Source organism: Gorilla gorilla, chromosome 8 (assembly GCF_029281585.2).
Source record: "Gorilla gorilla gorilla isolate KB3781 chromosome 8, NHGRI_mGorGor1-v2.1_pri, whole genome shotgun sequence".
In the NCBI taxonomy this organism is placed as follows: domain Eukaryota; kingdom Metazoa; phylum Chordata; class Mammalia; order Primates; family Hominidae; genus Gorilla; species Gorilla gorilla.
In genome coordinates this window covers 134,121,122-134,145,482 of record NC_073232.2, presented here as the reverse complement: position 1 = coordinate 134,145,482, position 24,361 = coordinate 134,121,122, and the positions used below count along the sequence as shown (strand labels likewise).

The following is a 24,361-nucleotide window of genomic DNA, read 5'->3' as shown; positions in this document are numbered from 1 at the left end:
TGTAGCTGTTTGTGTAACTTCCCTTACGTGTGAAGCTGTCTGTGTAACTCCGCTTATCTGTGCAGCTGCGGGCATGTCTTTAGGCAAGCACAAAGTACAGCTTCTCTTGGTTGTGCTACTGTGGGTTTGTTTTGGGTAAGGTCCACCCTTCCCTGTGCAAGTTCCCGTGGAACCCACCGTGTACATGCCTGAAAAGGGGAGGAAACTTTTTTCTGGGAGCCCGTGGGTTACACCAAGAACAAAGGCTTCTGTATTGGGCCTTGCTTTCTTACCTGTGCAGCTGCAGCCTGAGTTTTCGCCAGGCTGCTCTATTTGTGCCTGCAGCTTGATTTTTTAGGGTGTTTCTATGTTTGAAGGAGTTTTACCAAAGACCCATCCTAACTGTCTGCCTGACCGTTTTTTTTTCCTTTCTCATTACTACCATCCCTGGGGATAATATATGGGTCACAAGTGAATCAGAAACACAAAGGCACAAACTTAGTGGAGAAGCAGAAAAATACATAGAGAAACAGTGAGCAAAGTTAGAGCTTTATGGCTGCATGAGCATCTCTTTGGGAGCCGAGAAAAGTTGTGTTAGGCTTAACAGACTGTGAGGTGTGTTTCTCATTTACTTAGCTCCATCTAGTCTACTTGAGCTTCTCAGTGGATGACCTCCAGAACTGCTGACTATAATTTTTAAAAAGATAAAATTGTGACCTTCATGCAAATAGAGGACAAACACATGCCAAATATTGACTCAGTTAGTGCAAAACCAGTAAGGCATTAAAACTGGTACAAAGAGCATTTAAGAATATGTGCAGATACTAAGATATATGCATGTGATTGAGATGAGATTGCTAGATTAGATAAAAACAACTGGTTATTGTCTTACATGGTGGTAAACCATGTAAGGGATTATTTGTACCCCACCCCCAACAGAAATCTACAAGTTAACCTCTGCACCTGCAGAGTTGTAAAATAACCCAGTCAATAGAAAATCAAGCCTAGAGCTTCACTGAAAGAATACCCAGTGCTGTAGTCTGAATGTTGGTAGTCCCCCAAAATTTATATGTTAGAACCTAATACTCGGTGTCATAGTATTCTAAGAGGTGAGGCCTTTTGGAAAGTGATTATGTTATACATGCTCTGCCCTGAATAATGGGATTACGTGCCCTTATAAAAGTGGTTGAAGGGAGCTACCTTCCCCTACCATCATGTGAGGAGACAGAAGCCACCATTTATGAGTAACAAACCCTCACCAGACACCAAATCTGTTGGTGCCTTGAACTTGTACTTCCCAGCCTCGAGAACTGTGCATAGTAAGTTTCTATTCTTTATAAAATGCCCAGTCTAAGGTATCTTATTATAGCAGCCTGGATAGACTAAGACACCCAATAATTACTCTTTTCAGATCATCTTTCTACCACCTATTTTTTTTAACAATGATTTAAGTTGAGTATTCCTTATCTGTTCTATTTAATAATTACACATTAAGTATGCCATATCTGAAATGCCTGGAAGCAAAGTATTTCGGATTTTGGATTTTTTTCAGATTTTGAAATATTTTCATTATACTTACTGGTTGAGCATCCCAAGCTTGAAAATCTAAAATCTGAAATGCTCCAATATGCATTTCCTTTGAACATTATTTCTCAGTGCTCAAAAAGTTTCTGATTATGGAGCATTTTTGGGATGCCTGACCTGAACTAGTAATTCTTCAATTTAGATTTTTTTTTTTTTTTTTTTTGAGACGGAGTCTAACTTTGTTCCCCAGGCTGGATCAGTGGCATGATCTCTGCTCACTGCAAGCTCCACCTCCTGGGTTCACACCATTCTCCTGCCTCAGCCTCCCGAGTAGGTGGGACTACAGGCGCCCGCCACCATGCCCGGCTAATTTTTTGTATTTTTAGTAGAGACGGGGTTTCGCCATGTTAGCCAGGATGGTCTCGACCTCCTGACCTCATGATCCGCCCACCTCGGCCTCCCAAAGTGCTGGGCCACCGCACCCGGCCTCTTCAATTTAGTTTTTAAAAACTCTTTAGATTATAACGTTAATGCATGTTTATTGAAAAATACAGAAAATAGAGGAAAAGAATGTAAAAATTACTCATAATCGCTCCATTGATAATACTAAATTTATTTTCCCCTGTCTTTAGTGTCTAATTGTCAGCCAGAAAATTAGGAATCTGTTGCACTTGATTTTTAAGTAACTTATCTAAAACTATGTGCTATTTTAACAGTGAGCATTACTAGTTGCATTTTCCAAATTTATTATTTTTTCATTTCTTAACTGTAGACTATTATTTCAAAATTTTAAATTTAGTTTTTGATGTTTTAGAGAAATGAAGCCACAGTGGCTTAGCACATCTTTGTGTTTCTATTATTTATTTTTTTGAGACAGAGTCTTGCTGTGTCGCTCAGGCTGGAGTGCTGTGGTGCGATCTCAGCTCACTGCAACCTCTGCCTCCCGGGTTCAAGTGATTTTCCTGCCTCAGCCTCCCAAGTAGCTGGGATTACAGACACCTGCCACCATGTCCGGCTAATTTTTGTATTTTTAGTAGAGAAGGGGTTTCGCCATGTTGGCCAGGCTGGTCTCAAACTCCTGACCTCAAGTGAGCTGCCTGCCTCTGCCTCCCAAAGTGTGTGTTTCTATTTTTCAAACTTCGGTGAAGTGTTTCATGAAACTGTTAAAAAAAATAAAAAAGCCAAACAGTTGCAGGAGTAAGTTATTTTAACACAATGCAGACTTTGTATCAGGTGCCTAAAAGGATTACCTTTGGGTGCCTCCATTAACTGTTATTTACTAAAAATTTGGGACATTAATTGTCTCATCATAGATTTTTGTATTGTACAGGTACAATGTGGGAGAGGTATTTTCAGCTGCTTTGGAAGAGAAGAGAACTCAGGTTCTGCTCTCTTAAAGCCCCTGAAGACTTTCAGTCTTCCTATCTTTGAACTTCGTAGTAAATCCCCTCAAATACTGGCCTGATGCCTGGCATATGACTCTCCAGTCTCCTGTTCTTTTGAGCCTTTACTGTGTTCTGGGCATAACTAAGGTACATAGAAGCAGGTGGATAAAGAGACAGGTATACTTTATCAGAGTAAATATGCACCCATTTTGGGAGCAGTTTGGCTGGAAGCCAGAATTAGCCTATTAATATTGATGACATTTCTACACAGTGCCTTTGGTATTATACCACATAGGTCATTAATCACAGAAGTCATTCCTTTCCTCCCCAACATTTAAGGTGGTTTTTCTTTTGTATAGGTAGAGGTGAAATTTATTATTATTTTTTCTTGTTATCAGCTAAATCCTTGAAATTGAGGAATTAGTTAATTAATTCTTTCAGATATCCAAAATATGCAAAACTGCAGACTGGTAAAGATAAATTACTAAATTTTGCTAGTCACATGACAGATTTATGTATGAGGAAATGCAAGATAACTGCTGTTTAAGTAACTTTGCTGTTAAGTTAGCTACTGATGTAATTTTGTAGACTCCATCTCAAAAAAACAAAACAAAACAAAAACAAAAACTGACCTAGACTTTTTATAGTCTGCAAAGTGCTTTTATTTGTATATTGTTGTTTCTCACAACTAATGACAGTTGAGACTGACCGGTAGTATGATTCTTGTTTGAAAAATGCAGACATTGAAACTTTTATTTTTTATGTTTTTATTTTTTGAAACAGGGTCTTGCTCTGTTGCCCAAGCTGGAGTGCAGTGGCACGATCTCGCCTCACTGCAACCTCTGCCTCCCAGGCTCAAGCGATCCTCCCACCTCAGCATCCAGAGTAGCTGGGAGTACAGGCATGTGCCACCACACCTGGCTACTACTTTGTATTTTTAGTAGAGACAGGGTTTTGTCATGTTGCCAGGCTGGTCTCAAACTCCTGGACTCAAGCGATCTGCCCGCTGCAGCCTCCAAAGTGCAGAGATTACAGCTGTGAGCCACCACACCCTGCCTGGACACTGAAATTTTTTTTTTTTTTTCTTTTTTTTGAGATGGAGTCTCGCTCTGTGGCCCAGGCTGGAGTGCAATGGTGCGACCTTGGCTCACTGCAAGCTCCACGTCCCAGGTTCATGCCATTCTTCTGCCTCAGCCTCCCAAGTAACTGGGACTCCAGGCTCCCGCCACCATGCCTGGCTAATTTTTTGTATTTTTAGTAGAAACAGGGTTTCACTGTGTTAGCCAGGATGGTGTCGATCTCCTGACCTCGCGATCCACCCACCTTGGCCTCCCAAAGTGCTGCGATTACAGGCGTGAGCCACCGCGCCCGGCCTGAAACTCTTAAAAGAAGTTAAATTACTGTCTTACTTAGTTCAAATAGCCAGAAAAGTGTACAGTGGAGTTAGGGCTCAAATCCAGATCTTTTGACTTTGAATCCTATAACCTGCTCAGTTTCTATTTGCCGCTTAAAGTTGGCAGGCTCCTCTTCTACCTGTACTTCCAAAATAAATGGATATCAGTGATTCTCAAGAGTGTGGCCTGGTAATGCCAGGGGTCCCTGAGGCCCTTTCAGAGGGTCCTCAAGTTCAAAATTATTTCATGATACCGAGACATGATTACCTTTTTGACTAAGGTTTAAGGAAATACAATTCCACATATTGAAGTAGAATTCTCAAGGCAGTAAATAGAGAATGGTAAGTGAGTTAAGGAGGCTTCTCTAGGAATGGATGACTGAGCCTCCTGGAAAGCTAAGTTAAGGGACTGTTGTAAGACATAGCTCTTTTGGACCTAGTTGGGGTGGGGTGGTAGAGGAGAGTGTAGAGAGTTGGAGGATACCCCTCCAGTGGGCTAAATAATTTGTATGTATGTATTGTTTAGTGTTGATTCTTTTTTAAAAACAGGTTCATTCTTGGTGTTTTTGAGCTTCTCTGTGTTAGGACATATAACGAAATGCTTATGTTGTTAATTGCTGCATGGAATACTCAATGCAACTGTGTGGATAGGTTGAGGTAATTCACCACTTCATTATTTGATAGTGAGTTAGTTTCTAGTTTTTCTCTATAACAACAATGCTGCGTGACCACTCTTATAGATAGATCTTTGTATTGATTCTTCAGTAAGGGCAAACTCCTAGCTGCAGGATGACCAGATGTGTTCATAAACAAACATCAGACATGTTTGTTAAATCAGTTTATGGTATTGGAGGGCAGGCACTGAATTTTTTTTTTTTTCCTGAATTTCTTAGCTAGGCGTGAGTGATCTGGGGGTTCTGGCTGCTCCAGCTGCAAGGAACGCAAAGAGAATCAATATCTCAGGCTCACCTCCAACTCATTCTCCAAAGCTGCCATGTACCTGTTGAAAAAAATTGTACTGATTGACTTACTAGCCAAATTGAGAAGAGCAGATCATTATTAACCAAGAGTGCTGAGTCGACCAGTTATCTTTTAGGAAAATGGCCTCTGACCTGCTTTTCTTGGATCATCTGTGAAGTGATGGGAGGCAGAGTAGATAGGTATATAGCTTATTGTTTCCTAAGTAATTATGAGGCAGCCCATGTCTTACAGGAAGTGCTCTGCATTTGGGGAAGACCCCAGCTTACACAGGAATTGAGAGATGGGAGTAATGTCTATGGTAGGACAAATTGGTTATGACTGGACTCAGAGGAGAACAAACCTATGAAGTAACTGAAACAGGTTTTCAGATGGGAGGTCCAGGGATGAGAAACATGATGAAAATCAGAAACTGAGAAGGTAATTGTAGTTTGAACAAGTAAGACTGATTTATATTTAGGGTTAACAGAATGCATTGTTTATTTAATAATGTGCTTATTGAGATTATACTTATATTCTTTTTTTTTTTTTGAGATGGAGTTTTGATCCTGTCGCCCAGGCTGGAGTGCAATGGGGTGATTGTGGCTCACTGTAATCTCCACCTCCTGGGATCAAGCAATTCTCGTGCCTCAGCCTCCTGAGTAGCTGGGATTACAGGTGTGTGCCACCACGCCTGGCTAATTTTTGTATTTTTAGTATAGATGGGGTTTCACCACGTTGGCCAGGCTGGTCTTCAACTCCTGACCTCAGGTGATCTGCCCGCTTCTGCCTCCCAAAGTGCTGGGATTACAGGCATGAGCATACTTATGTTCTTAATAAATACTTTATTTTTTTTAGAGGGAGTCTTGCTCTGTCACCCAGGCTGGAGTGCAGTGGCGTGATCCTGGTTCACTGGGACCACCATCTCCTGGGTTTAAGCAGTTCTCCTACCTCAGCCTCCCAAGTAGCTGGGATTACAGGCGCCCATCACCATGCCCAGCTAATTTTTTCATTTTTAGTAGAGACAGGGTTTCACCATGTTGGCCAGGCTGGTCTCGAACTCCTGACCTCAGGTGATCCGCCCGCCTTGGACTCCCAAAGTGCTGGGATTACAGGCATGAGCCACCGCACCTGGCCCTTTTTTTTTTTTTTTTTTTTGAGTTTCACTCTTGTTGCCCAGGCTGGAGTGCAATGGCGTGATCTTGGCCCACTGCAGCCTCTGCATTCCGGGTTCAAGCGATTTTCCTGCATCAGCCTCCTGAGTAGCTGGGATTACAGGCCCCCACCACCACACCTGGCTAATTTTTTGTATTTTTAGTAGAGATGGGGTTTTGCCATGTTGGCTAGGCTGGTCTCGAACTCCTTGCCTCAAATGATCGGCCTGCCTCTGCCTCCCAAAGTACTGGGATTACACGCATGACCACCACACCCAGCCGGTAAATAAGTTTTTTAATGAATGAATGAATGAATGAATGAATGAACACACATTAGATTTAATGAGTCCTAGAATGATGTACTACACTGAAGTAATGGAATAATTTAGACTTATTTCAGAGCTGCCTAATTAGCTTTTGACTTGTAGGTTTTCTGACATTTCACAGGCTTTCCACCTTAAATATCACAAACTGACAGCTTTTCTCAGTTTCCATGTCACTGCAGTGGCTGCTTTCGTTCACGATTATTATTACTATTTTTTAGATGGAGTCTTGCTCTGTCACCCAGGCCAGGGTTCAGTGATGTGATCTCAGCTCACTGCAACCTCCGCCTCCCAGGTTCAAGCGATTCTTTTGCCTCAGCCTCCCGAGTAGCTGGGATTACAGGCATGTGCCACCACACCTGGCTAATTTTTTGTAGTTTTAGTAGAGACGGGGTTTCACCGTGTTAGCCAGGATGGTCTCGATCTCCTGACCTCGTGATCTGCCCGCCTCGGCCTCCCAAAGTGCTGGGATTACAGGTGTGAGCCACCACGCCTGGCCTGTTCACGATTATTTTTTTAATTTTTTTGAGACGGAGTCTCGCTCTGTCCCCAGGCTGGAGTGCAGTGGTGTGATCTCAGCTCACTGCAACCTCTGACTCCCTGGTTCAAGCAACTGTCCTCCCTCAGCCTCCTGAGTAGCTGGGATTACAGGCACATGCCACCACGCTAGGCTAATTTTTGTATTTTTAGTAGAGACAGGGTTTCACTGTGTTGACCAGGATGATCTTGATCTCCTGAGCTCGTGATCTGCCCACCTTGGCCTCCCAAAGTGCTGCAATTATAGGCATGAGCTGCCACGCCTGGCCTTTCACTATTATTATTATTATTACTATTTTTGAGACAGAGTCTCGCTCTGTTACCCAGGCTGGAGTGCAGTGGCGCGATCTCAGCTCACTGCAACCTCCGCCTCCCGGGTTCAAGCGATTCTCCTGCGTCAGCCTCCTGAGTAACTGGGATTACAGGTACCCACCACCATGCCCAGCTAATTTTTTATATTTTTAGTAGCGACAGGGTTTCACTATGTTGGCCAGGCTGGTCTTGAACTCCTGACCTTGTGATCCACCCACCTCGGCCTTTCAAAGTGCTGGGATTACATGTGTGAGACACCGCGCCCAGCCGCATGATTATTTTTAAAGACAGGTAGTCTCATTCCTATCAGCCTTGAGGCTTACATTTTTAAAAGATGGTTTTCATAAAATTCACTAATATGTAGAAACTTGTTTATTTCTTGTTACATAGTTGAGCCTTCTGATTTCTGAGGTAGGTGGTTAGGCTTCCACATGTTAGATAGAATATTGGTGTCCATTCACTGTTGTAGTTATAAGAGGTTAACATTTCTTCCAGTTTTCTTTTGGTTAGTGCTTCTTTTTGCTCACCTGCTTTTACTCTTTGTATTGTATCTGTTTCTATGGAAATAGAGACTTTTTTTAAAGAGCAATTCTGTATATGACAGTGAATACTAAAACTGGTTTTTGACATAATTTATCATTTGTGGAAATACTTTAAAGATGTATTTATTGCCCAGATAACATTTTATTTATTTATTTATTTATTTATTTATTTATTTATTTAGGCTAGTCAAATGAAGCAGCGGGAATGGAGAAGGAACAAAGAAATCTGTACTGGTTGTTATCAGTTAGTCGTAAACACCACTGCCCTCAGACCAGCCCCAAACAGCATTTTAACACCACCAATGGAAGTTTGAGAAATTACTGATATTGCTAGCACCTTAGTAAATCCTCTCTTGTGGTGGTTGTTAACCTTGATAATCTCCACGATTAATCCATTTTCCTCCTTTCATACAATACTCTTTGGAAGGGAGTTGTCTGCAGCCTGCACTTAAGTAGTAGGGAGTTATGCTCCCCTACCTTTAGGGCAGAATAGCTACATAAACTGTCTGGAATTCTTCTGCATGGGAGATTTGTGTCTTCTGCCTCATTTATTAATTTATTCAATCATATATATCAGTGTGGACTAATGAATATTTATCTCATACTTGGGATTATAAAGTCAGTACTGTTTTATTTTGTTGCTCAGATTGTTCTGGCTTTGTGCATTGGTTGCTCTTTCAATAGACTTCTGTGCTCCATTGGTATACCCCCTCAATGTTGGATATTTTGGTTTTGGGTTTTTTTTTTTTTTTTTTTTTGAATAGTGCTACTTTACTTTCTGGTACTTCAGGCTGATCTTGTATATTTCCTGCCTGAGTTCTGGAATCAGCTATTTCTCCTTGGGGGCCCTGGTTTCTTTTATTGCAGAATAGTGTTAGACACCAAGATCTGGGTGCTAGGAATGCTCATTGCTCCTGGGGTGTTGTTTCTTCTAGACCCTCTCAGCTGACAGAACAAAGAAATATGTGTGTATGCTAATGCATATATATGCACATATCTATAATCTATGCACATTTATAAATATTTCTATGTGTAACTGTGCATCTATACTAAGCTAAACATGAGTTCTTATTAGTGTTTCCAACTCTAATCCATTAGCACATGACTCTTTCTACCTTTTTTCCCTTGCCTATCTGTAAATTCCCACTGTAACTGTAAGAAACCTGATTCTTACTGTCTGCCATCCATTTACTGAATTGGTCACCTCCAGTATTCATGTGTAGAAGTATCAGAATTGTTAAGCAGTAACTCTATGGGAAACAACTTTATCAAGTAGGATACGGTGTTTAGGTGCAGAGTTCCTTTTACCTTCATTCTTAGAAACTGCTTTCATTTCCAGAGTTGCTTAGGTCAGCACCTTTCCCCTCCGTCAGCAGTTTCAGTAAGGTAGTTTCATACATTTGTAATATAGTTAGATTCACTTGTCACAGCTTGTGTTTCTTCCTGGGATGCTGCAACCTCCTAAATGATTTTTTAAAAATTTGTATGCATTACAGTTCATTCTTTTGTGTTGTAATGTTCTGTGGGTTTTTACTGATCTGTTATTGCTGCAATATCATATAGAATAGTTTCACCACCTAAAAGTCCCTGTGCTTCATCTATTCATCATTCCCCTAATAGCCCACAAACTCCTGCCAACACTAATCTTTTTACTGTCACTGTAGTTTTGCCTTTTACAGAGTCTTCAGGCATACCTTGGAGATAGTGTAGATTTGGTTCCAGACCATTGCAATAAAGTAAATATCATGATAAAGTCACTTGCACAAAATTTTTGGTTTCCCAGAGCATATAAAGGTTATGTTTACACTGTAGTCTCTTAAGTATGCAGTAACATTATATCTGAAAAAACAACATACATACCTTAAATAAAAAATGCTTTATTGCTAAAAAATGCTAATGACATGAGCACATGCTTAGAAAAATTGCCCCAATAGACTTGCTAGTGGGGTTGCCACAAACCTTCAGTTTTTTTTTTTTAAACTCATTATCTGTGAAACACAATAAAACAAAATGCAATTAAATGAGACATGCCTATAATTGGAATCGTGCAGGATATAGCCTTTTCAGATCGGCATCTTTCACTTAGCAATATGTAAAGTTTCTCGTGTGTGTGTCTTGATAGTTATTCTATTTATTGCTGAATAATCTTTCATTGTATGGATGTACCATAGTTTATCCATTTGCCTATTGAAGGACATCTTGGTTGCTTCCAGTTTGGTGTGGTTATCAATAAAACTTATAAACATTCACTTATAGGGTTTTAGGTTTTTGTGTGACGTAAGTTTTCAAATCAGTTGGATGAATACCTAGGAATGTGATTGCTCTTTTTTATGTTGAGATCTTTAATTTTATGAGCAGCTCCTAAATCATCTATACCATTTTACATTCCCACCGTCTGAATGAGAGTTCCTATTACTCTGCATCCTTACCAGCATTTGGTATTTATTCAGTTTTTGGATTTCAGCCGTTCTATTAGTTTTGTGGTATTATCTCATTGTTTTAATTTGCAGTTCCCTAATGGTAAGTGATATTGAGCATCTTTTCATATGTTTGTTTGCCATTTGTACATCTTGGGGTGAGGTCTCTGTTCAGATCATTTGTCCCTTCTCCCTTATTTTTAAAAATAAAGACAGGGTCTTGCATAGGCTGAAGTGCAGTGGCACGATCTTAGCTCACTGCAGCCTTGAACTCCTGGGCTCAGAGGATCCTCCCACGTCGGCCTCCCGAAGCACTGGGATTAGAGGCATAAGCCATGACACCCAATATTTTGCCTACTTTTTAACTGGGTAGTTTGTGTTCTTGTTGTTGAATTTTGAAAGTGTTTGTATATTTTGGATACCAATTCTTTATCAGATATGTCTTTTACAAGATTTTCTCCCAGTCTGTGACTTGAGTTTTTCTTTTAACAATGTTTTTCACAGAGCAGAAGTTTTTAATTTTAATAAAGTACAACTTAGCAGTTTTTTTGTTTCATGAATTGTGCTTTTGGTGTTTTATCTAAAAACTCATTGACAAACCTAAGTTCGCCTAGATTTTCTTTGATATTAACATCTGGAAGTTTTCTAGTTTCTCATTTTATATTTAGGTTTATGATCCATTTTAAGTTAATTTTTGTGAAAGGTGTGAGGTGTGTGTCTGGATTCCTTTTTTTTTTTTTTTTTGCGTATGGATGTCTGGTTGTTACAGCACCATTTATTGTAAAGAGTATTCTTTCTCTATTGCATTGCCTTTGCTGCTTTGTCAAAGATCATTTGACTATATTTGTGTGTGTCTGTTTTATCTCATTGACCTTGACCTATGTCTGTTCTTTCACCAATACCACTCTATCTTGATTATTACAGGTTTATAGCAAGTGTTGACATTGGGAGTGTCAACACTTTTTTCCAACTTTTTTCTTCCACAGTATTGGGTTGGCTAGTCTGAGACTTTTGTCTCTACATAAACTTTAGAATCAGTTTTTTGATAGCTGCAAAATAGCTTGCTGAGATTTTGATTGTGATTACATTAAATGTATATATCAACTTAGGAAAAACTGAGGTCATGACAATATTGTCTTCTAATCCATGCACACATAATATTTTTCTGGTTTTTTAGATCTTTGATTCCTTTTGTCAGAGTTTTGTAGTTTTCTGTATATATTTTGTTTGAGTTATAACTAAACCTTTCATTTTTTGTTGTATTGCAAATGGTATTCCAAATTCCAGTCATTGTTGGTATATAGAAAACACCTGACTTTTGTATATTACCCTTGTATTCTGGGACCTTGCTGTAATTGCTTATTTCAGTTTTTTGTTGTTACTGATTTTTGTTTGTTTGTTTTAACCTACCTCAGTCATGTTATCTATAAAGAAAGACAGGCTTTTCCTCCTTCCCAGTCTATACACCTTTTATTTCCTTTTCTTATTGCACAAGCTAAGCTTTCTAATATGATGTTGACTAGGAGTGATGAGAGAGGATATCCTTACCTTGTTCTTTCTTACTAGTAAGTATGCTGTGAGCTGTGGGTTTTTGCATATGTATTATTTAGCTAATTGAGAAAACTTTCCTCTGTTCCCAGTTTGTTAAGAGTGATTAGTCATGAATAGGTGTTGGGTTTTGCCAGTAATGTTTCCTGCATCAATTGATATGATCATATGATACTTCTTCTTTTGACCTATTGATGTGGTGAATTACATTGATTGTTCATTAATTGCCTTTTAAAAAGCTGCTTTTCTAATGTGAAGTCAGCCTTGCACACCTGGAATAAATTTCTCTTTTGTTCATGGTATAATTCTTTTTATATATTGTTGGATTTGATTTGCTAATATTTTGTTGAGGATTTTTGCATCTGTGTTCATGAGAGATTGATTTGTAGACTTATTTTCTTGATTTTTTTGCTTGGTTTTGGTGTTATTCAACCTGTTCTCATTTTTGTTTATTCTCTTCTAGCTTTTATTCATATAATTCTCTGATTTTAGCTGTGTGAAAATGATGTACAAGTAGTATTATATTTGTTCACTTGAATTAGTAATCTCTAACATTCACTCAGTCTCCAGGAAAGCCTGTTTTATGCTGCTTGATACTGTTCTTTATATGGTTTTCATTTAAGGTCAGTTATATTTAAAATGTTGAATTTTAAAATGAGAAATGTCATTTAACTAGCTATATTTACAGGAAGATGGTTATATTCTGAAATCTTTAGATTTTTCCTGTGAAGTTATAGTTAAATTAAGATAATAATGAAGAATAACTTTGTTTTCCTTTGACTAATAAGGAGAAGTATCATAGTCCTTTGTACTTACACAAGAACTCTCACCTAGAAGGTATAATGGGGTTGTGTACCTTCTCAGAGCTGAGGCACTCACAGAACAGGCTTAACTGGCAGTATCTCACCTCACCCTTTTCTTTTATGTTCCTCATATTTTTCTCATGCATTTCTTTCCTAATCTTTGTGTGAAGTAGAAGAACATAGTTTTTATTTTATTTATTTTATTTATTTTATTTCAGTAGGTTTCTGGGGAACAGGTGGTGTTTGGATAAGTCCTTTAGTGGTGATTTCTGAGATTTTGGTGCAGCCATCACCCAAGCAGTGTACACTGTACCCAGTGTGTAGTCTTTTATCCCTCACCCCCTCTTGCCCTTCCGTCTAAGTCCCCAAAGTCCATTGTATCATTCTTATGTTTTTGTGTCCTCATAGCTTAGCGAGAAGATACAGTGTTTGGTGTTCCATTCCTGGGTTACTTCACTTAGAATAATGGTCCTCAACTCTATCCAGGTTGCTGCGAATGCCATTATTTTGTTCCTTTTTATGCCTGAGTAGTATAGAAATGGAAGGACATAGTTTAGTAATGATTTTCTTATCCTGTAAAATGCTGTATTTCCTACTGTCAAGTATTAAAACAAGTAAATTGAAGAAAACATAAATTGATTTCTCTTTTTGAATTTTGTATTTAGTCAGTATTTCTATGATGAAAAAGTTTTGCAACTTAATATAGGGTGTGACTAGGGATGATGATGGAAACGAAAGAGGAAAGTTAAGGACTTATTAACCTGAGGAAAATGAAAGTATATATTAATTATAAGATTATTTTAATATTAAAAAAATGGCTGTTTGTGTTTGTGCCTCTGCTTTTTCTTAGGCAGAGACTCCGCCTAATGGGCCAGATTGTGGCTATGGCTCCTTTCACCAGCAGTACTGGCTTGACGGAAAGATCATTGCTGTGGGGGTGATTGACATCCTCCCAAACTGTGTATCATCTGTGTATTTGTACTACGATCCTGATTATTCGTTTTTGTCTTTGGGCGTCTACTCTGCACTACGGTAAGATTGCTTTTTGCCATTATTGTAGTGGGTTATATAGAACTTCAAATAATTACTCATTTGATTATATTTAATTATGTAACAGTAGAAGTCCTAATTGACAGTGTATTATAATGATTTGTTGCTAGTCTCTTATACAGAATACATACTACTATATAATAGGTAATAGGTATTCTATATAAGAGTTAAATACTCCTATATAATATATAATTATATATAATTTGTAATTTTCATTTAAGAATATATTTAAAGCCACATTGAATTTTAAAATAAATGTCATTTAACTAGTTTATAGGAAATATACATATTATATAAGTATATAGTTATGTAATATATAAGTAAATATTATGTATAACTAGTATCTATAATCTATAATCTCTAGTACTTTTATATTGTATTTATAAGGTACTATCTTTAGAACTGATGCCAGTGTCTGATGGTAATTCTCTAGCTTTTTAAGGTATCTGTCTAGTTAAGAAGTCATTGTATTTGTGGGTAGCTTTTGTTATTTATACATTTATTTAAGCCCCCCTTCAGAACTACTTATATTCCTTAAACGTTATATGACTTATATTCTTGTCATCATTATCTTCTACTTTCTTTTTTCCTTTTCAAATGAGATGGGGTCTTGCTGTGTTGCCCAGGTTGGTCTCGAACTCCTGGGCTCAAGTGATCCTCCTTCCTCAGCCTTTCAGGTACCTGGAATTACAGGCTGTACTACTGCATTCAGCTTTATATTTGTTACTATTAATTAAAAGTTAAGTTAATGTGGTGTAAATGAATCAAAGTAATATGAGTCTACTGGAAGAAATATACATGTATACAGAACAGACCTGGGGAATCCCTGGCTGACTGGTTGAATTTATGACCCTCATCAAAAGATAATTTCCCTTTTGTGTCCATGGCTGCAAACATATGTATGCAGCACAAAACATTTTTAATGGTGAGAAGATTGGAGTCTTCCTCCAGTTTTCTCTATTTATTTCTGTTTGTCTATGTGTATGTGTGGTGGAGGAGGGAAGGAGGGTTGGGAACTATTTTTCTTTTGTTTATCTGGGAGCTTGAGTCTCTCTTTTTCTCACTGTTTACTATTGTGTCATACTTTTCTCTTTTCATCTCTCAGTCTTCATTGTCTGATGGTCACGTTTTCACGTCACAGTAAAATGTACTGCCAGATTATTTTTGTGTATGTGCTTTTTTATGAATTATAAAAGAGTTGAAATTTTTCATTAAATCAGCAATTTAATGTTTTTAAAAATCTGGTCCATAAGTGATTTTTTGTGTGTGTTTCAGTGGCCCACAATATAAAGTTCTTTGTCTTAGCATTTTCAAGTTGACTTTTTTCTTAATGCCAATTTTTAACAAATCCACAATTACATAATATTTACAATAGATCTCCATAACAGTCTTTTTATTCTTATGTATTTCATCACATTTTTGTATAAAGTAGTTTAAAAATATTTATGGCTGTTGGTGCTCTCACTGAAATTGAAATTGATAATTTAAAGTATTCATGTTTTAGAACTTTAGATTTTGCCATTATTACATAACTTCAGAAGTTTTATTTCAGAAAAGATATATTTTCTTTATACCCAAATCAGTCAATACTTTCAAATAATTGCTGGTTTTTTGTTTTGTTTTGTTTTATTTTTGTATTATCACTTCACAATGTGTTATAGATTTTTCTAGGCTTCTCAGATGGATTTTTAAGGGTGAAATTTATTTCTACATAATAAGCTCTGGCCTATGTCTGAAATATTTCATGGCTCAATAAACTGAGTGATAGTTTAGATATTGATATGGTAAATAATTAATTCCCAGCAAAATTAGCAAGAGTTCTATTGATCGCCTTGTATATCCCTGCAAATACTAGAGCTGGAGAGCCGGGAGGGAGTAGGAGAGGAGCCTGAGGTCATGAAAGGTTTGCCAGTTGAGGGTGGGATGGTTGTGGCTGCTCTGCGGTCTTGTCACTTCCTTTTGGTGCTCTTGAGAAGATGAGTTGCAGAGTTTATAGAAAAGGAAAGGCAGCCAGGGGATTGACCTCTTGAAGCAAAATTGGAGAAAGTAGGTTACCAGTTGCTAATTCCGTTATTGATTTTAATGTATTTTGGTGAAATATTTTACCCTCAATTTCTTAAGTTTCTTAAGCAATCCAACAATCAATATAGTTTTATGTTTTTAGATTTATATAATGTAGGCTGTAGATTTTTATTTTTTTATTTTTTTAATTCATTTTTGTAATCAGCCTCTGCTTATCCATAGCCTGTAGATATAAGAATTGTTTGAATTGGGGATCATGAGCATGGCATTTGTTTGCATATTTTTAGAAAGATACATTTTAAAAAGGTAATTACACTCATAGACATGAATAAGACAGGTTTCTGGTTTGTCCAAGCAGACCATAAATAATAAAACAGACAACTTAATTTCAGATACTCCCTAGCACTGTGACACAAATAAAATTAGAGGTGGTGGGCATGAAGCCTGTTTTATATAGATTGGTCTTTCCTCATAGAGAACAGGTGACATTTCAGGGGCAAAGGAAGAAGAAAAGGAACCAGTCATGTAAAAATCTGAGGGTAGGAAGAAGTTCAAGTGAAGAGTAGCAAATCTAAGTGCCTCGAGGTGGCCAGGAAAAACAAAAATGCCTTTTGGGCTCGGGTGTAGGGAAGGACGTAGAGAGCCTTATGCAAGGGGCAGAGAGGCAGGTGGAGTTGGTGAGAAGGAGGCAGGTGGATTGAGTTGGTGAGAAGGAGGCAGCTGGAGTGAGTTGGTGAGAAGGAGGCAGGTGGATTGAGTTGATAAGAAGGAGGCAGCTGGAGTGAGTTGGTGAGAAGGAGGCAGGTGGAGTTGGTAGAAGGAGGCAGGTGGAGTGAGCTGGTGAGAAGGAGGCAGGTGGAGTTGGTGAGAAGGAGGCAGGTGGAGCTGGTGAGAAGGAGGCAGGTGGAGTAGTACTTGTAGGAGGGTGCGGAGGTTGGGTTTTATTTATATGTGGTGCTAACCCACTGCTGGGGTGGGGGATTGGGAGATCTGATTAATATTGTAAAAGATTACTTGGCCTGTTCTGTGGAGATTATGGAGGGGTAAGAGTGGAAACAGGAGGCTGCTGGGAAGCTGCTGCAGTCATCCAAGGGCACCATAATGCTGCTTGACCCAGAATATCTGAGGTGGAGGTGGTAAGAAGTGGTCAGATTCAAGACATATTTTAGAGAGAAAGCCCAAAAGACCTGCTGATGGATTGGACATTGGGATGAGAAGAAAAGAATTAAGGGTGACTCCAAGGTTTGGGGCCTGAACAAATCCGGAGAGAGGTGACGAAATGAACTGACGTGGGCAGGACCAAGTGGATTGGTACCCTGGCTGGGTGGGCCTTCTTGGAATTGGTGGTCTTACACTTCCTTGTGTCAGTGCATTCTTTCCTCAGTTTGAACCTTGAGAGTGGATTAATTCTGGAAATAGGATTTATTCTGTTATAGGCTAATAATGTTTAGTCTGGTTGGATTTAGAAATACTTTTAATTTAAAAATGAATTCTTACGGTAATAACTCTTTAAGGATTTAAATTTGAAGTAGAAAAATGCACAGAATATTGCATTACAAATACATTTCTTTAGAATTTCAAGCATCAATTGCTACTAATGAAGAAAAGAATACCTTCAAGAAACAAACATAAAAACAAAACTACTTTCCTCATACTTTAGAAATATACTGAAGTTTTACTAAGCACTTTCAAACTAGTCATTTAGCTGGGCAAGTAGAATGAAATTCTGTGCCAAGATTTATCAGGATACAAATGAAAACCACTTCATGCATAGGCGTTATAGTGGAGAGACTGACAACTTCTTATGTTTGAGTTACCTGGCTTATTCCAACAAATACAGAAAATGTGGTGAGATAACATGGTATTTCCTGCTCTCTAGTTTTAGGGGAAATAAATATTAAAGTTGTGCCTAGATAAAGGAATGAATTAGATGTCATATGCAGCTGAAAGTCTTTGCATGTAAATGGTCATAATAATAGTTATTCGTCCTGTAATTTATTGGCTTTTGAGTTTTCTAAAATGTGCTGTACTGTTTTTAACCTGTTAAGCCCAGATTCTTTGAGAACCGTAGGGCATGATGAATAATAACAGGACACTGTAGATCTCTTTAATTTTTTGCTGCTTGAATTTTAGATCAGCTACTTTGTCCAATAAAGTGTAAAACCTGAATTAGATGCATTTGCTTAAAATTATTTAGAGGGTTTTATTATTTCTTTAGTAAAAATTCTATAGTGTTTTAAAAGTAGTTTTTCTTTCAATATTTGTAATTTTTTGATAGCTTAATATCAGATTTTATCATATGTTTACCATCAAATTACACAGATATTTGAACATTAGAACCAGAATTAACTGCCTTCAGCTTTCTTCTTTTTCTTTTGGCAGAGAAATTGCTTTTACTAGGCAGCTTCATGAGAAAACTTCTCAACTCAGCTATTATTATATGGGTTTCTACATTCATTCGTGTCCCAAGATGAAATATAAGGTAAAGTTGATTTTCACATATGTGTGTTTTTATTATAGAAAAATGAATCTCTCATAAAATTCTTATCTCAGGGCACTGGGTTTGAAGCTTTGAAGGAAGGACGAATGGGTTAATAAGGAAATCTCTTTGCTGCCTCAGAAATTAAGCTTTCTGTAATGAGAACCACAGCCTCTTCTGCTCTTGTAATCCATCGCATTATTGTGAGATTTAAGTATATTTCAGAATTTCCCTTTAAAAAAAAGTTTTATGACTCTTGTTAATGAAACTCTTTGATGTTTCCTGAGTATGCATAGCCCACTATAAAAACTGCAGAGTGAAGACCAATGCAGAGGAGCAGACCCACCGCCTTCCACCCACCGCGATAGCAATAACAAACACGTCTGCTTTACTTAGAGTGAGGCTTTCAGCTCTGAAGATGCATGGATCTTCTACTTAAAACTTGTGAGCTAGGGGAAGATTAGGGGCATTTTACATCAAACCAGGGCATACAGTGGTCTGGTCAGTGGCCTAGGAGGACATGGGTTTTTTACTATGGAAGATGTGGAAGAGGAAAGGAAGGAGTAGCTCAAGAAGCAAGTAGGTAGGATGGAGAAGGACGTTTCTAGAAGAAGAAGCAGTAAAAGAAAGGATTCGGAAGGGCAAGTGCTGATGATGTATTTGTAGAGGAAAGGGTAACTGAAGGACTGTGCAGGACCCTGAAGGCCAGGCTAAGGTACCTAAATTAGGCACCTGGGAGTCATCAACAGTTGTAGAGCAGAGCAGAGTAAATCAGGAAATATACATATGTCCACACATAGAAATATGACTTAACGGGGGTTTTAAGACATGCCACATTAAAGAAAAAAGTGTAATTGAACCCCTGTGTACCCATTACCCAGCTTTAGTAATTTTCATGCATTTATTTCATCTATTCCTTCATTGCCACCTCCACCCTCTCTTGAATTATTTTGGAGCAAATCAAAAGTATCACTTAATCTGCCAATATCGTAGTGTGTATTTCTAAAAGATAAGGGCATTTTGAAAATGTAATCACAATCTCATCATATACCTAGAAAGTATTAGCAGTGTTTCCAAATATCATCTGATCAGTGTTCATATTTCCTGTTTCCTTTATTGTCTCATAATCTTTTTTACAGTCAATTTGTTTGACTTAGGACTCAATAAGGTTCATACATTATATTTGTGATGTGTCTCTTAAATCTCTTTAAATCAATAAATCCCCACCCCCCTCCCCCAGCCTTTTTTCTTTCTTACAAAGGAATAATTCACAGGACTTGGTGATTAATTAAATTTGGGGATGATTATATTTCCAAATCTTTGATGTTAAGCACTGAATGACTGGGGAGATGGTTCAATATCAGAAATTATGGATTCTGAAAGTAGCACTGGCTTTGAGAGACCAGTGAAAAAGCAGTGCCTTGCTGGTTTTACATTGACAGTCCAGGTAAGCTGATCAAGGTGTCCTGGCACTTGGAGGTTTTCTTTTGAGCTCATATTTCAGTGTACATTGTAGGGAGATAACCCCTGAATTTGGTTATCTTCAAAAACTTCCTTTATGCCTGAATTACTAATTCACTTGATGGGCCTTAACATATGTTCTGTACAGAAGGAAAAGTATGAGCATATTTCCGTTTTGCCTAAAAATAATGATTTGCTTACGTTTTTACTGGTGTTTTATCCTTCTGGCTCATTTTCATCTGGTACTAGATCTAAATTAGTTCAGAGCAGAAAACTCTAGTACTCAAGATACTTTAATGTATTTATAAGACTCAAAGAAAACTCTGGCTGTCCTTAATTAATCTTCCTTTATGTAGTACACTACCCATTCAAATGAAGTATTTTCATACTAGACTTAAGGACGTGCACAGATTTCACTTTTATGTCTCATCTGTGATGGCCGTTCTAGTCTCACAGCATTTCTCTTGAAAGTTTTTCATTATGCCTAAGCTAAATCCTAATTTGCCCTATATTTTAACCTGGGTCTTTGTTTTTTTTCTTTTTTCTTCTTTTCCATTCATGGAAATGTTGAATATAGTTTCATCATCCTTTTCCTCTTCATGAAGATGTTTTGCTGACACCTTTGTTGACTCTAGTCCAGACTAAATATTTTTTATTCTTTCGTCTCCTTCCTAAGTAGAGCCCTACTTGGAAGTTCAAGCCAGCCTGTGTATAGTTTTAAGTTAAAGATTTTAAAAATACCCTATGTGCTTTTCAGTCTACCTTAATTATATCCAATCCAAATCCATAAGAATTATAGCTTCAAAATATTTATTATTTGTTTAATTCCATTTATATGAGAGGTACCCCCATGCCTGCTTGCCTTCTGGTTTACTTTCTTCCTTCATCCAGGAAATGTTTATTCAGATCCTACTGGAAATAACAGCCATGAACAATACAGGCAAGATCCCTGGTTTCTTGGAACTTCCATTCTAGTGGTTCACTAACAGTAATCAGGAAGACAGATGTCAGATAGGGATGAGTGCTGTGTGGTAGACATTAATTAACTGAGTGTGGCTACTTTAGATTGTGTAGTCAGAGGGTCCTCTCTGAGGACAAATGTTTAGGCTAAGATTTGAATGTCACAAAGTCAGCCAATGGGAAGTTTTAGGGTCATTTCAGAAAGACACTGAGGAAACAGCTAGTGTAGCACTGCCTAGCCTTTAGTTGCTGCAGTCATCAGTTTTGACTGGAGTTTATGACCTGGAGAACATTTTCATAAGACCTGTGCTTAGGCCATATCTTCAGAGATTTTAAGTAATTGAACTCTGGGATCAACCATGGGCATCAGATTTGTTTAATGCTCAGAAGATTCTGATATGAAGTCAGACTAGAGAATCACTGTACCAGATTATTTTTTCACAGCTGAGAGCCTCATGAGGAACTAGAAAGATAATTATTCCCCATTTTAAAGTTTGCTGTTTTCTGTTTATTAAATTCAGAATTACTCCTATTGAAGAAGCTCCTATCTTTGCCCTGTCATCTGTGGCCTAGAACATGGAACACTGACCAACTAGAGGATTCCCATTTTTCCCCCCACTGGAGACCTTTATCTGTACTGTACTGTCGTTTTTTTCCCCTTCCCTTTGCCCCTCCCCCAAGCTTGCAAATTCCCCATCTTATCATTTTTCAACTCCAGTAATCTCTACTGGACTCTAAGACTAGATTTCATCATTCACCCACCTACCCCATAGCAGTTTACATTTCTTCCCAGAACTAGTCTATCTCCTGTGCATACATTCCATGAGAATCTAATTGACATTTAACTTCTTGTGTCCCAGGTAGCGAACAATGTGCCTGCTACATAGTAGGTATTTAATGCTTAATATACATTTGTTGAACTAATGAATGAAAATACTAATACAGAGAGCTGACGAGTATGTAGGATAGTGAGAAATGCCTTCTTTTTTTTTTTTTAACAAAGATTTGTTGAGCATGAATGGGATGGCTTCCCCTTTACAAATAGGTTATAACTTAGTAACATATGCAGTTCTAACAGAATGTGATAGGTATTGTGACTGATTATCTTTGAGTATTGATAAATACTCTGATAGCAAAGGGAGGTGGTGACACAGGAATGTGTAACAGTTTGGAGAAGTTGCTTGACTTCATCTGGTCTCAGTTTTTGCAACTGTAAATGGGAGTGTTGTAGAAATTAGACAGGTTGTTACCTGCATTTGAGTATAGACTCTACCTAGTTGGGTAGCATTCATAAAATCATTACCTGAGCTTTTGTTGGGACCTGTCAAGGCTCTCTCTGTATACTGATGAATGACATCCAAATTTCTAAATGCCTGCTCTTGTTGTTAACCAGACTTCTTAGATTAGTTTAGATGCTGGGGAAAAGGAAAGGCATATATTACTGAATACCAATACTACCTCTCTCTGAAAGTTCCCAGAATTGCGGACACTTGTCTTTTACTTAGAGGCCAATGGCACAGTATTAGTCCGTTTTCACGCTGCTGATAAAGATATACCTGAGACTGGGAAGAAAAAGAGGTTTAATTGGACTTACAACTCCACATGGCTAGAGAGGCCTCAGAATCATAGTGGGGAGGTAAAAGACACTTCTTACGTGCCGGTGGCAAGAGAAAATGAGAAAGATGCAAAAGCGGAAACCCCTAATAAAACCATCAGATCTCGTGAGACATTCACTACCACGATAACATTATGGGGGGAACCACCCCCTTGATTCAGATTATCTCCCACTAGGTCCCTCCCACAACACGTGCAAATTATGGGAGTACAATTCAAGATGAGATTTGGGTGGGGACACAGAGCCTAACCATATCAGACGCTGAGCTCTGTTAGGGGATAGTGCTACAACGTAGGGAACCTTTAAGTAACAAATCTTATATTGTGCCATAGGATGTCTGTCAGCTTTGGCTTTATCTATTTAGGACAAAAAAAGTCACTTCGAGCTCAGATATTTATTCTGAATAAAATGGTTAGTTTGCTCCATTGGAGTGAGGAGAAATTGGTACATTTGTGCTAGGACTCCAACCTGTATGTTATAATTAATGGCAATCTAATACTCAGTGCTCGGCCACAGAGATCAGAAAAGAGTATCCTTTCTATGCTAGCACCATTGTAATATTCCTACTTATCCCACAGACTGAGCTATTGAATTTCAGGAGGACTAGTCAGGGTGTGTGGCGGAAGATCACGTCACTCCTTTAGTCCTTCTTCCAAATATTGCATCAGAAGCTAAGACTGTAATTTCTGTTTACTTAGGGATAAAGCTGGGCAATTCAGAATAATTTATGGTCACTATAGATTGTTGCCACTTCATTCCTGTTTTTAAAATAGCAAGTTACTGTGACTGTAGATCTTTAGAGCAACAAGTATCATTATAAAAGATGACTGATTATATACATTTACTGGAATTAGTGGCTGGTTTGGGTTGGTAGAAATTACTTCAAAAGCAGATTGGTCTTTTTTTAAATAAAGTAAAGCTGACATGAAAACTAATGTTGCCGTGTGGGAATTTCTTTCTGCCATTTTTTAGTAAATTTATGTTTTTTTCAAATCATGAGTCTTGACAAAAATCAACTGACAAATCAGGAAATTGAGAGAAAGTATTAGAATTCTCCTTCAAGAATTAAAACTAAGCAGTCAGCATGAAATGTTACTAGGGTGAAGGAATCCAATGGATGTCAAGTCAAAAGAAAGGACAGGAGGAAAGCCTGACTTGCGGAGCTGACAGTTAAGGTTGACATTCGCAGGAAGCAGGACACGAGTGCAGAGGAGGGAGCAGTCATCGTCTAATCAGTCAGTCTTGCTTGTGGCTGTGTTATGGAATGTGTGTGTGTGTTGTCTGTCTGCTGATAATGATGTAAATAACAGTGTAAATATAAATATTAATAAGTTTATATACAAAATATATGAGTTAGTGTTCCAAGAAATAACAAATTTTGGAAGCAAAATAAGTTTATAAATAAACGTATGTGTGTGGTGCTGCTTATTTGCCAAGAAATCCAAATGTTAGGTTATTCGAAACAGTATCTAACAATGTTCACTGGAGTTTTCCAATGTTTTAGTATTCACTATAGGCTAAAGATATTTGTAATACTACTAACCTTAATATTTCTTATTAAGTAATTTTTAAGATATCCATTATAATGAGTAAGGAGTCTGAAGAATATTGGAAGTATTAAGAATAACTTGTGATTTCAGGAATTATAGTGTTTCATTCCCAAGTCCCCAAAATTAATATGTTTAGAATTTGGAAACATGATCACAACTTAGGAAACTGAGCTACAGTCCAAAGTAGAGAAAGACAATCTGGGACTCAATGTTCCCATTTAAACAAAACTTTAAATTTTTTCCAATATATTATGTTCCCATTATTTCTTCTTGGGAGGGGGAATTCTGAAAATCTGAAGTAAACTTAGTGATTTTGTAAGTATTTGTGAGATAATGATAGAATTTTGAAT

At 37.9% G+C, this 24,361-nt stretch overlaps 1 protein-coding gene across 12 annotated transcripts in view; it reads left to right on the top strand.

Annotated features, from left to right (window-relative positions):
* The window catches only part of ATE1 (arginyltransferase 1), a 181,201-nt gene that overhangs the window by 73,477 nt on the left and 83,363 nt on the right, over positions 1-24,361 (top strand). For all 12 annotated transcript variants that reach the window (XM_031015425.3, XM_055353879.2, XM_055353881.2 and 9 more), the window contains 2 exons: positions 13,725-13,906; positions 18,329-18,428. In XM_031015425.3, the coding sequence (XP_030871285.1) occupies positions 13,725-13,906; positions 18,329-18,428 (282 nt within the window). The remainder of the gene's footprint in view (positions 1-13,724; positions 13,907-18,328; positions 18,429-24,361) is intronic.